Source organism: Phaenicophaeus curvirostris, chromosome 6, assembly GCF_032191515.1.
Source record: "Phaenicophaeus curvirostris isolate KB17595 chromosome 6, BPBGC_Pcur_1.0, whole genome shotgun sequence".
NCBI lineage: Eukaryota > Metazoa > Chordata > Aves > Cuculiformes > Cuculidae > Phaenicophaeus > Phaenicophaeus curvirostris.
The window spans coordinates 60,628,313-60,643,155 of record NC_091397.1 but is presented as its reverse complement, the minus strand read 5'-3'; the positions used below and the strand labels follow the sequence as shown (position 1 = coordinate 60,643,155).

General features: G+C 37.7%; 1 protein-coding gene across 1 annotated transcript in view; it reads right to left on the bottom strand.

Moving 5' to 3' along the window:
* THSD7A (thrombospondin type 1 domain containing 7A) overlaps window positions 1-14,557 on the bottom strand; it is a 181,662-nt gene extending 167,105 nt beyond the window's left edge. The window contains exon 1 of the mRNA XM_069860390.1: window positions 14,323-14,557. Within this exon, the coding sequence (XP_069716491.1) occupies window positions 14,323-14,482 (160 nt within the window). The 5' untranslated portion in view covers window positions 14,483-14,557. The remainder of the gene's footprint in view (window positions 1-14,322) is intronic.
* Window positions 14,558-14,843: the final 286 nt, after the last annotated feature.

The window sequence follows — 14,843 nt, the reverse complement described above, 5'->3', positions numbered from 1 at the left end:
GGGGAAGAAGAAGGGAACAGAAATCCAACCATTACTAATAATTAGTCCACTCCATCACTAATAATTAGTCTACTTTACTCTAAATTATTTGGCTTTATTCCTAACATGTCTCATCTATGATGTCAAGTCCTGACTATATCATTTCATAGTCACATTTAAGCAAAGTGATTTAATATAAAAAATCCTTCCCTAGGGAAGTTTGCCCAATATAACAGAAATTATTTTATATACAAGATTATTTTTAATTACATTTTTTTTTCATTGCATAAACCAATATTATTTCTAAACATCAGGAATGAGTAAGAGTGCCATTTAAAGCTATGCTTCCAAGCAGGGATAGCCAGCCTTCCTTCTCCCCGGGAAACAAAACATAGCAGAAGCTTTGGAGAAAGATGGATTACTTCAAGATATACAAAACTGACAACATAACTGATCTTTTTCCCTTCCAAACTACATTCAATTCATAGAATCATAGAATCACCAGGTTGAAGAGACCCACCGGATCATCGAGTCCAACCATTCCCATCAATCACTAACCCATGTCCCTCAGTGCCTCGTCCACCCGTGCCTTAAACCCCTCCAGGGAAGGGGACTCAACCCCCTCCCTGGGCAGCCTTTTCCAGTGCCCAATGACCCTTTCTGTGAAAAACTTTTTCCTGATGTCAAGCCTGAACCTCCCCTGGTGCAGCTTGAGGCCATTCCCTCTCGTCCTGTCCCCTGTCCCTTGGGAGAAGAGCCCAGCTCCCTCCTCTCCACAACCTCCTTTCAGGTAGTTGTAGAGAGCAATGAGGTCACCCCTCAGCCTCCTCTTCTCCAGGCTAAACACCCCCAGCTCTCTCAGCCGCTCCTCATAAGGCCTGTTCTCCAGCCCCTTCACCAGCTTTGTTGCTCTTCTCTGGACTCGCTCCAGAGCCTCAACATCCTTCTTGTGATGAGGGGCCCAGAACTGAACCCAGGATTCAAGGAGCGGTCTCACCAGTGCCGAGTACAGAGGGAGAATAACCTCCCTGGCCCTGCTGGTCACGCCGTTTCTGATCCAAGCCAAGATGCCATTGGCCTTCTTGGCCACCTGGGCCCCTGCTGGCTCATGTTCAGTCGCTGTCAACCAACCCCCCTAGGTCCCTCTCCTCCAGGCAGCTTTCCAGCCAGACTTCTCCTAGTCTCAGCCCAGCGGTCCAGCCTGTTCAGATCCCTTTGGAGCCTCCCGACCCTCCAGCAGATCCACACTTCCACCCAGCTTAGTATCGTCCGCAAACTTGCTAAGGGTGCACTCGATGCCTTCATCCAGGTCATTGATAAAGACACTGAACAGGGCTGGACCCAGCACTGAGCCCTGGGGAACCCCACTTGTCACTGGCCTCCAGCTGGATTTCACACCATTTCCCACCACTCTCTGAGCCCGACCATCCAACCAGTTTTCCACCCAGGAGAGTGTGCGCCTGGCCAGGCCAGAGGCTGACAGTTTCTCAAGCAGAATGCTGTGAGAAACTGTGTCAAAGGCTTTGCTGAAGTCCAGGAAGACCACACCCACAGCCCTTCCCTCATCCAGCAGCCGAGTCACTTTGTCATAGAAGGCGATCAGGTTAGTCTGGCAAGACCTGCCTTTTGTGAACCCATGTTGACTGGGCCTGATCACCCGGTTCTCTTGCATGTGCTTCATGATAGCACTCAAGATCACCTGCTCCATGACTTTCCCTGGCACTGAGGTCAGACTGTTAAACACAAGACAATTAGCACTGGGTATTTTGTTGAATGCATACTGTATCAACAAAAGCAACTAAGACAAGTTCCTTTAAATAAAATTGGAAAGAAAATGAAACGTCACAGGCTTCTGGAAAACTGCTCTATGGACCACTCTCACAGTTAGTTGTAATTCCAATGACAGGGGAAGGAATAAAAGTTTAAGGATGCTTCCATGATGGGAAAAGCCCCATCATTGCAAGATATAATAAAAGTTTAACCAATATACCAAAGGAAATCTCAGTGTACTGAGCTGCACAAAGCTCAATATTTTTAAGAAGAAAGTGATTCAACAGAATACATATTAAAGAAGAAATATTTTTTTTTATTATAAAATATAAATTAAATTGGCAAAGAGAACATCTAGGAACTTCTCAGGGAGAATATTTCCCCCCTTTTATGAAACAGTAAATTGCATTTATATTTTTTTTTTCATCTCAGGCATTCATTTTTTAGTTAAAATAAAAAATATTACTTAAATACCTTCTATGTAAACACCTAAAAATTATGTTGGAGCAACACACTGCTGGCATTCCTACCTCCTGATTCGTACATTCCAGAACAGATGTCGAGCATTTTTTGAAGTGTTGCTTTGAGTCATGATATTAAAGTCACAGGAGCTAAATGCATATAAGGCTGGACACACAAATGGTATTTTCTCAGTGGAAAACCCCACAGAAATACACTCTTGTTATAATCTGTATAAGTGAGAGAAGACATTTGCACTAAATGTCATGCTAGGAAGACTTAAATTTGCCTGTGTCTTGACCATGATAAAAAGGGAAAAGTCTCAGAATTATTAAATGAAATGGAATTAGGAAAAACACAAAAGTTCCAGTTAAAAGATTGTGCAGGTATATGCCATATTTTGGTTATTAGGCTTGCAATAAAAGTTTCTCACCTTCTTATGAGGTGAGGAAAAAGGTGTGATCTCTTAATGTCATGCATTTGATGATATCATGAGCACCACATGCGACAGGGTGGCTTGTAGCCTGGGAAGCAGAGCACAGCAAACCACTGACAGCTTTATCAGCTTCCTAATCTGGCATTCCAGGTCATTTTCGAGGCTGCAGGCTCTGAAGAAACAGCAGTAAATCTCTTCTGAAGCATCAAATGTGTCTATGGAGTGCAGTTGAAATCAGGTTCTGCACTGCCATCATGGTGTGACTGATATTCAGGTTTTGTAACTTACAGATCTATAATATTAGCAAAACCAACAAAATCATTCAGGCTTTGTCTTCTATTTGTGATTCATCTTTGATACAAATTCTTTGATGTTGACAGCATGAGATAAAATAAGACTGTATATGTGTCTCATTTTTCTCTTTGGAAGTGCATTAATACAACATCACGAAAAGGTGAACCACTTTCTTGTTGCAGGTGGTAGTAAGAGCACGTTTATCCTCAAGAATACTATTTATTGAACAGACAACTAATACAGACACAGGTCATGGGGACAAAAATCTCGTACAGCATCCATTAGCTCACTGAGACAGAAAAGGCATAGGATATGGAAGAGCTAATACAAGTCACATGAGAAATCGAGACAGGGACCTAAAAGCTACCATCTCTATGAGAAAAAAACCACAGATGACAGATTTGAAAACTCATGAAAACCTGTATAAAAACTAATTGTGCTTTAAATAACTATTCTGAATCCTTCATTTCTCACCTGTCCATACTGTAATTAGAACTGAAAACATTTGAGAAACACACCTGCATTAAGTGCACATCATATCACATTGATACTGTATAATTCTGTAGCAACTTAGTTTCTTAGATGAAACTCCAATAATGTGTCTTTGTGGCTTTTCTGTTTAGGGTGAGGGGTGTAAGTTGTTCAGGTTTGGGATTCTTTTCCTTGAAATGAGTTCCCCAAGAAAAATCTCAGCTTCCATGTGCTTCATAACTTCATTTAATAAGTGACCAAGAGTCAATTCAGTAGCCAGAAAGTATACACACTTGGGCAGTGATCACATCTTGGGAAAAAAAATAATTCTCAACCTGAAGTTAAAAGACAAAAGTCACATTAAACCAACTAGTATAACTGTATGTAAATGGCAGATACTGTGCTGCTCAGTGTGACACTAATAGGCTGATTTATCAAGAAAGCTTAGAGTTCACTAAGCACAGTTCAGCTAACTGATGGCTGAGGGGCATGACAACTGACAAATACTCTTCTCAAGTAATCTAGTCATGAAGGGAAAAGTGATTACAGAAAAAGGCAAACTAGCTATAAAATAGTGCAACCAGAGACGATAGTGTAGTCTTTCTATTACAGTCGTAGAAATCCTGCTGCTTAAAATATTTATAATAAACGTAAAGCAGAGTTTGGGAAAGACATGGCAGATTGGGAAGAAAGAAGAGAAAAAGGGTAATTATTCAGACTTATTAAATTTTTCATCGGAAGCAGCAAACTCATAGTTTGAGCATTTCCTTTTTCATTAGAGTGCTTTTTAATATTGACATCCAACCAATTATGTTCAAACTAATTCCCAGAATACTGCGAGAATGTAGCTACTTTCAGAAGTTTTTCCAGATTAATGAACTGCATTATTTTTTCATTAGAAGCTGCAGTGTGCTCTGAGACATACAAAGTGGGGAACAAAAAGCCACCATGAACAGAACGCATTCTCAAAAAAGCCTTTGGCTTTCTTAATGAGTTTCTATCTTCAGGGAGCCTTCTTAATCTTTACTTTAAAAATTCAAAACCAAAAGCAGCACTACTACTTCAAATGGATGCTTTGTTTACAATCAACTGCAGAAAATTAGATGAACTCTCCTGCTAGCACCAGACACAGGTAAAGTTAGACAGCACAAAAGTAAATCTTCTTTAATTGCCATGTAACCTTTGACCTTGTACACTCCATTTTTTATGTTGTTTTTTTTTCCCCAAATGTGCTATTTATTAAACCACTTTCCCTATCTAGGTTCAACTACTTCATTAACATTCTGGAGACTTAGTAAACCTGAGCCAATGATAATTCTTTTCTTTATAAACAATTTCAATAGAAAAAAAAATATTAAAAGCAATATATTATCTGATTTATTATACAGAAAGCAGAGTATCTTTGTTTTATGACTTCTTAACATATTTTGTCTTTGCAAATAACTCTCTCTGGTAACATCTACATAAAAGGTGATGAATGTCTATCCTAGATTTGAAAGAAAACACAATGCTGAGTTGCATTAGCAAATAATATAGGCATCACAAGCCCGAAAGCTCATTTTTTGCTCTTTCTTTTAATATTTTATCTTTAATTAAAGTTGCACCTTTTCTTCATCTCAAGTTCTCCTTAAATCCATACTCTGATAACAAATGACTGCCTGCAGGAGTGCTACTCGTTGTTCTCAGGGGATTATATATAGACTATAGTCCATTTCTAGTGTAACAACAACAGATTTTTCTATTATATATTTAGAAAGGTATGGGCAGTATTGCATATTGCCTTTAATTTACTAAAACAGTAAGGTTACTAGTTCAGAAGATGTATATACAACCTTGGTAAGAGGTACATAAACTACTTCAGAAGCAAATTATCTACTATCATCCTTCTTTAAATGCCTTACACACAAACTAGCACCTATATATGAACAGAAACAATACATAATTTACTTTCAGAAACACAGTTTCATTGTTTCATCTGTTTCTATAGTGTAATAATATGAAAGATTTCTCATCAATATGGACACACCTATATTCTTTTTCTTAAATAAGCGTGATTAAGGCATTATGCAAGCAATAGATCTTGTCATTTTTCAGTTTGCATGTCAGTAATTTTTAATTCACTGAATGGTTACTTTTTTATAAATTGTCCCTTTATGTGTGAGGCTTCAGAAAAAAACATACCTATTTTAGAAAACCTATTTCTGCAACCAAAATTAAAATTATGCTACCCAATTTTAGCTTTTGGTTTGGACCCTGATCCTTAAAGCCTATTGCATATGTGTTAATAAAGAAACTAAGCATTACACTGGTCAGGAGAGTCTATGAAGCACTATAACCCAGCAAATTCAGTGTTTTCAAGGGGAAGCATTTACTACATAACATCCTCAGAGCTATTAAATGAACTTCTCGTATAGTTTTGATAAGAAAAAGACAAAAATTACACTATCTCAAAAGCCAAGTTGTCTTATAACAAAAATCATAGATCTAGAGCTACTTCAATAACATCTAATTGGTAGTACCTCTGATAAAATGGCTTAAATGTGTACTATAACATAAGAATCAAGACTCAATTATAATCAGTACATATATTCATCATCTTAGTTTATTCCACAAATATTTTAAAGCATATTAAACACAGAGGGGAGAATGAAATATTTCTCACTAGTAATTATGTAAATTGCCTACACAACTCTGTCATATTTTTTTCATGCACTTTGCAGAGTTTCAGAGAATTTGTTTTTGCGCAGTACAGCCCATAAACGACTTCTGCAGCTCCCTATAAAGACATGGAAGTACAATATAGAAAATAATCTGAATTTCCTAGCTTTACGGTTCAGGTACCTAAACTATAGCCAAGGTGTTGACATTCATATATCAAGTTGAAATACGGAGAGCTACAAGTCATTCATCCACATCGAGTTAAAGACTACAAATCTTCCTTGCATGCTCAGTCACTTGATCACTCTCTATCCTCATCCTCTCATTATCTTCTGCATAGCACCAAGCATGTCTTACAGGTATGAGTTGGTCTTTCTAATGTTGCCATCTAAAAAGGAATGCTGACTGTGAATTTCAACTAGGGTTACAAAGAAAAGCAGTTTCAATGCCAGCCTTCAAAGTATACATCTTAAAATAGCAAGCTAAGCAGTAGCAGCAAAGCTTGAATTTCTTAAAATAAGTTAGTGGTACCTAAAAATATAGACTCTGTTTTTAGATGTGACCACAAATTCAAGCTGTGGCACTATTTTAGTCAGACACTGAAAACCTAGGTAACCTACCATTAGATGTTTTTTAACGTACTCCAATTGAAGCAATACAGCATTGTTCAGTAACATTTTTCAGACCCTCACATATGTATCACACACGCAGCATGCACAAATATATATACTATTGGAAACGTATTGAAAATAGCTTCCAGACAGATTCATTAGAAAACTCATGGTAGTGAAATTAATTTCTGTATCTGTTCATACAGCAAGCACCATCTTCTCTCAGCCCCCTGGGTTTTTCAATCTCAAAATCTATTTTAAATATTTGTATTCAACAGAAAATTTCTGTTGGTTGCTTTCCCCATGCTTCTCATGTTTCTAATCTCCACTCATGTTAACTTCTTTCTTCCTGTTTCTCAAATGTCCTAACCTCTTCCACTACACCCATTTTTTCTTGCACCTGGCAAGTACTACAAATGTGCTAAAGAATGGATTTCTTGGGTACCGTATGATAAGTTTAAAAAAAAATCACAAATCTCAGTTACTTCTGTTTTGGTTTTGCATACAGAAAGCTATACTCATAAATATCACCCTTAAGAAGAGGAAATAGAGTCCCAATGTCACCGTTGCAGAGCTGATTTGCTTTACTTATAACATTTTTTTTTTTTTAAATAAGGTTTGATGTAATGGCTGTAAATTGGAGAGCAGAATATTTAGACTAGACATATGAAGGAAGTTCTTCACGATGAGGGCGGTGAGTCACTGGCCCAGGTTGCCCAGGGAAGCTGTGGCTGCCCCATCCCTGGAGGGGTTCAAGGTCAGCTTGGATGGGGCCTTGGGCAGCCTGAGCTAGTGGGAGGTGTTCCTGCCCATGGCAGGGAGGTTGGAACTAGATGATCTTTAAGGTCCCTTCCAATCCAAGCCATTCTATGATATTCTCTGCTGCAAGATATAGCAGTCTTACTGCTACTGTAATGGCTTGTACCCTCTTCCTCCACCTCTTCCCCTTATTCCAGCATTATTTTGACCAAAAATCACAAGCAAATCAAGTAAAGCAGAAAAAAAACAATACAAAATGCATCACAACGTACACAAGATTCAACCAGTCAGTAGAAAACAGCAAAACAAGCAAAACTTTACATAATGCAAATAATGTTTCATGATCATCAGGCACATTCATACGAAATTCAAAACAAGCGTTCTGCTAGTTTGCAAGAAAGGATTACTGCCAAATCTGCGAGTGTGGAAATGCCAAGTAACGTTAAAAAACATTTAAATATTTTAAAACATTGAAAAACATTCTTCTTACTACTGAAGACGTTTTCTCCCAAGAATACATTTTCGAACTGTTAGACAGACTATCCTGCTTCTAAGAGTCTCCATAACATTGTTTTCCTATGAAAACAATTTCCTCCTCTATTATCCTCTAGTACAGCATCTTGATATCAGGTATTTGAACTACTTTTGATATTTGAAATTGTTTGCATGTTCTTTTAGAACGTTAATAATTTGTGTTTGTATCTTTGTAAACAACATCTTTAACAAGTCTTAATTAATGCGTTTTGTATAAAGCTGTGATACACAAGAACAGCAGCAATTGAAGAGGATTGAATTGTGCTAGGCACTGTACAAACACAAGTCATTACAAAACAATCTCTCTCTGTTTCAGTCTTCAGTTCTCTAATGGCTTAGTGGTAAAATAGCTATTCCCCAGCACACATTGGGAGAGTTATATTATTGTTCACTAATACAAACATTTCATTTTGCATAATACAGGAGGGGGAAAGTAATAATGTATCTCATTAAGAAATTTCTCATAGGATTAGCGAATGTCGTCAGTCTTTAAAATGTTTAAGTATGTCTCATTACATTAGAGACCATTTCCAATTAAGATCCTCATACTCACTTTATGCAATATAAACAGTCTACATAAACCAGTCACTATACCTCTCAAAAAGAACCTATGGAAAACTCTTACCAGTATTTGGACACTTGAAAGCTTGCTATATTTTCAGCAACACCGTTCATTAGCGATCACACAAGACACCTCCACTTGGCCCAGTCAATGAAGGCTTCATCTAACGTCACTCCTTCCCTGAACCCATGCAAATACATCACCTTTTCCTTCTCTGTTCCACAGACATCAATATATCACAACACTCTTGGCAATGCTCACAAAATGCAGAAAATTAATTTCAAAAAAATAGCTACTGTGGTCTACTGACAACTTCCAGAAATGTCAGCTGCACCAAAATGCACAGTGCTAATTAATGCTGAAAACATACTGATTGCTACAAAAAGTCCGTTGGATTTTGTGTGAAATCTCAGATGCTGATATGTTTAACACTGTACAGCATTCATATGAAAGTGGTAAATAACGGGACTTTAGGAGAGATTAATTCATACAAGAGGTAGCAAAACTGCATACATTAACTTTTATTTGACTGAGATGTAATATACAATACTACACAGTTATTTTACTTGTGATCATTTAGGAAACTTTTTATCAAATAATGTGATGTTTGGGGGTTCTAAATATGTTTCCCTTGCCTAATTCTTCCATTGTTTTAATAACTTCATATAATTCCACTGCTTCCCTAGACAGAAATAGACATAAAAAGAAGAAATCGATCAATAAAATCTCAAGTCAATGGTACTGCTGTCTCCAACTGTATGCTCTGCCAGCCCCTTGCCTCCGCTGAGGCTCCACACCAAACAAATGGATCTTCAACTTCTATCAGTCTGAATTTAAACACACCTAAGGAACCCACCACAGCTTCTCAGCTTCACTAGTCTAAGAAATAGAAACAGAGATTTTTGGACTGGACATACATCCAGAAAAGTGTCTCCCAGCCCCACCGCATGGGGAGGTCTTGTTAGTGGACGGAAAACAGATCATAGAGAACTACAAGAAAAGATAAAAACACATATATAATAAGGAAATGACCTCCAGTAAACAGAATAAATATATGTAGTGTACGGAACTCCAGAAATTACTTTCTTGGCTACAGTATGCTGTTTAATGTGCAATTTAATTTATACTGTGGCAAATATTACCTCAAAATATAGTTTCCTACTTGTCTTTGAGAATACTAGCCTTTAGGTGAATTACTGTATTAAATCTAGAGTTGTTCTGTTAAGAGATAAAATTTTCTGACATATGAACAACCAATTGGATCAACACAATAAAAGAGGACATCAGCATCAAGTAGAGTTAGGAACAGTGAAGTTAAAACACTGGTTTGTAAGATATTAATAAATTTAATTGATCCAAACTGGAGCAACTAGCCTACAGAACAAAACAACCGTGGCTTTTGAGGTATTCTCTTATTCCAGTATCCCTATAAGCTTAAGGATGCAGCTGATCCAGATAGCATAAGCACTCCGGGGCACTTGCTAAAAAAAAGAAAAATCCAGACATTCTCAGCTACCAGTACAACATGATCAACTACCACTTTCTACTTCTTTGACAGCTTCAAAACGCTATCCTACAAGTGAAGTCAACCTTTAGCCCAGAGTACACAACTCATCTTAACTACAGGCTTATCATGTCAGCCACGTTTTTTGATATTTTCCCATTTCAGATAGGAAAAGTAACTGCATAAAAGAAAGAATTTCAGTAGCGCATTTCACTCCAATCACTTAAGTACTTACTCCATTTTTTGTTACTTAAGGGAAGACTACTAAAAATGCTTACAATTTTCTTAAAGCAACCATTTTCTACATCTTTGTCAAATATTTTGTTCCCAGGTTGCTCAAAACCCTTTTACATTCATGAAAAACTTAGTATTTGCCTTGCACAATATCTTTTGAATAAAAGATCTGAAAGGATGTTTTATAAATCAGGGCAAAGAGCAAGAGTGATGAACATGCTTAAGTAAAATGAATATTTCCTTTTTCAAATCATAGACAGACAAGCCCCATTTCACAGAATCATAGAATCACCAGGTTGGGAAAGACCTCTTGGATCATCGTGTCCAACCATTCCTATCAACCACTAAACCATGTCCCTGAGCACCTCGTTTTCACTGAATTATGGCACAGATTAATTTTGTGCATATGCAGATATATAGAAGCAACTGCTTAGAGCTTCCTAAATTAGGCTATCTAGTTAAGGTAGAATAGAATTTAAAACATTATAGAAACTCACAGAAGTTCAACTTAGCAGTGTAGAACCTGAACCAAGCAACTTGTCAATGTAAATTAAGTCAGTAGACTCAGAGAAGGGTAATTACTGATGAATAAAACACATTGTTCAAAAATTCTTCCAACTCCATAAGTCCAATGTCTGGCAGCATGTGTCCACCTCACATCACCAGAATCACCACTTCTTAACATTACAACTTCTGTTCTCTACCTCTGATCACCAAGCAGATAGACACAGCACCTCAGCTCTGGGAATCTACCATTTCCTCAACCCTGCTGTGAAAAGCCAGGTATTCTGCACAGATGGAAACATTGCTTTAGTGTAAGAAACCAGGTAGCTCTAACAGTGACCACACAAAATGAACCAGCTGTGTATTTGTGTCTGAAAAAAATGAACACATCAGGTCTGAATGATATGGAACGAATGTTTGGTAAGAAACCAAGTTTAACAACTAGTAACTATATCCATCTACGTGTCACTCAAAACACTGAAGGCCCATTAAACACGCCATACCCGTAGCATAAATATGCAAAAGCAAATACCTATTCTTACAGGAGATCAAAAGAAGTTACAAAAGCCAAAACTTCAAAGCAGTTTCAGTTAGAGAAGTAGAAATGAATTAGTGATGGCATACATGCCACAGGATGGTGAAGATTAAAAGGGACTCCTGGAGATCATTTAGTCCAACTTCCCTGCCCAAGGCAGGTTGTCCACAACGTTGCTCACATTGAATCAAAGATAATCAAACCCCAAAATGATTAACCTGAGAATTACAAACACTTCAGATTTTTATGGTCATAGACAGGAGGATGCTAATAGACAGAAAAAGTCATGGCTCCTGAGAGCTTTTCATAGGTCAGAAACAAATGGTTGAAATTTGAATGAGAAGCAGCACTCACCCCCACCCCGAAAAACAACAAAAAAGCCCCCAGAAAACAACATATCAGTCCCCAATAAAAGAAAAAAGCATAAGAAAACTGCACAAGGTACCACAATTGTTACTTTATAAGAGAAAGAATGCCCCAACTCAAACCTCGTAACTCCTACACATTATTGTCATGGGCATCCTTAAGAAAACAAAATGCAGTAAGCCAGAATAGAAGGTGTAGACCAGCATACATCAAGACATTATTTCAAAAATCTTTAGAAAAACCTTTCAAAATAAAAACCAGACACGTGCAAGTTATGAAAAGCCTTTATAAAAGCTGATGCCAGACTAAATTAAATACAAAAATAGCATGTTTCCCAAAAAATGGACATAACAGGTCCCAAAAGGAATACAATTATGGTTATTTCCTAGACAGTCTAGGCCACATATTCCCCAGACCTATGTTTCCTTTACAGAAGGAAAAGCAAAATACCATCTGGGTTGGATGAGCTCGCTGCTTTTCAGTTTTATTATTCTCTCTGATACTTTAGCTGAACTTTATATATCCCATATTACATACCCCTTCAGATCATTGACCAGCAATTCTCCTAGTTCATGTCTTAGAACCTCCTATAAAAAAAGGAGGGAAAACCACAAAACTCGATAAACCTCTAAAAAAGGTATTGTGAAAATTTAATTAGAAGCTAAACACAGATGCACTACCTTAATTCACTGAATCTCTTCATTCATTATCTGCGAAGAGACTTGTTCTTCATCATATTACCACCAAGTCACTAACGTTGTTATATTAAAAACTGTACAGTCACCATGCTTATCCTATTCCTTGTTGCAGGCAAAACAGAGAAGAAATGTTACCAAAGAAAAGGTGAAGGGAAGACCCTAACTGTTCATCAGGCAACACAATTAGATCACAGCTATTCTAAACAGAAGTTCCTTACAAGTAGTCTTTGCCAGTAAGGGAGAAAACAAAAGCCAGCCCAGTTTCCTTATTACTGGTTTAACTGACATGACTTCAAAGCACACGTACTACATGCAAAGTAAGTGGATTTAAGTCTACAGCAAATTGACAGTGCATGTTTGTAAGCACTAGTTAACTAGAGTTATTATTCTCAACCTATGTTACTATTTTAACATTTTTAAATACAATCTGTTAAAACTTAAAAGGAGACATAATAAAAAGCTAGACGTTATTCTACCGATACTTAGCAAGTTAGGGTAAAAGTAAAATGCTTTATGAAAACGCTATATTTTTACTTGGCTTTTGCATAAATGTGTGCATGTAATTTATCTCTTTTATGTATGTTGAACATTTACAAATCTGTAATGGAAATGAAAATAGTGTTTTGAATTTGTCAGTGGTTCAAAAGAAAAAAAATGGGTCACTGTCATTGTGTAACCCATCTTTCAGTTGGAAGTGAAAGTTACAAAGGATTTTCCCTTCTTCAGATTTCTCTTTCTAGCATTACTGGAAAGCTTGTCTTCTTGTTTAAATGAATTTCCTTTTAATCTCTTCCCTGAGCTGCTGGATAGATGGAGCCTTTTAAAAAATTCAGGATATCACTGTAATTGTAAATTGATCTGCTTCTGTGGCAGAAGGCTGAGGCCCTCCATCCAGGGAAGAGACTGTGTTCTCAAAGTTGTTTTTCAAACAAAGGATTAATTTGCACTCTCTCTCACTACTATATTATTCTTCAGTGGAAAAGCAATTTTTAAACAAAAGTATTATTTTTTGATTGGTTTATCCCTGGCAACGTACAGGGAAGAAAGCCAACTGCTGAAGCCAACATGAAATATTTACTGGCTTGAAATTTTTAAAATTTCCTAAAGGACACTTTGACTTTACCTACATAGGAATTAAAGCTGTTTTAAACAACAAAAATGCACGCATTCATCACTGCTAATGTTCTGAATTAATGTAATCTATTAATAGGCACAGGACAATTCCCCGCTGATTTTTAATGCGAAGTTAAGATTAGAACACTGTTATGACTATGCAATCTTTAAAACAGACACGTAACTCATTAGTATCAAAGTAGAGAAAATTATCTATCCAGTGTGGTGCTGAATCCACATATCTTATTTGCCTTTGGCTCTTTGGTTATGAGATCTGGCATCGCTTGGATTATTTCAACTAATCCATCATTAGCTTTCACGTGTCCTATATACTGTGCAACAAACCTAAATTTAACAAACCAAACTCCCCATCAATTACCACGCTGAATATATTACATGTCAGCACAGAGCACAAAGATTAGACATGCTGAATTACATCTTCTGTTGCGCAAAACATTTTTAGAATACTGTTAACATTGCTGACTCCAATTGTAACAAACGGTCCTTCCCATTGTGGGCAGGAATTAATGTCCTGACCTTTGCTATTTACAAAACGAAAAACCTCAGAAGACACAGAAAATGTATAAGAGACCCCAGTAACAGTACTACAGAGTCACAAATCTGGGGGTTGGGGGGAGGTTAATTGCCATATTTGCTTGGCTGGTGGAATACTGGAAGATGACCTAATTTTTTTTTTCCTATAATCCTGCACATAAACATTAGTTATATAGATTTAGCTTTCTGTATCCACATCCACAAAATATGCAAAAAGGGTTATTACTTACAACAAAGAATAAATACGGTGCTGTTGTATTAACAAAGCATCCTTACTTACCAGTCTTCCACAAATAGACCGATGAAGTTTGAAATTCACTTTGTGCACAAGCGTCCCAGATTCCCAGCAGCAGAAGGACAAGAACTCCCACGCACCGGGCTGGCACAGTGGAAACCCCTGGACCACGGCAGAAAGCAGCGCTCCCCTTGCACAACCCCATGCCTCCAGCAGCCTTCTGCTGCCTCCAAAACTTGCAGCGTGACTGTGAAGCCTTCTTCAAATAATATTCCCCTCTTCAGAATGTCTTCACCAGGAGAAGGGGACGGGAAACCTCTCTCCCGCTATTGTGCATGGCAGTTGAAAATGAAAAACTGTTTAACAGCAGGGAACAATAGAGTCCTCACTCGCTCCTGCTGCTGCTAGTGTGGTTGCTGCTCCAGCTCTTCCATTCAGCGGTTAGTAGCAGTTTTCCATCAGCTAAAAGCGAGACAGCTGTCCACGGGGGGCTCCAGCTGACTGAGCAGGTTATCTTGCTCTGGGAGGCAGCAGCAGTCATTTACACCAGCTGGAGAGAGTGAGAG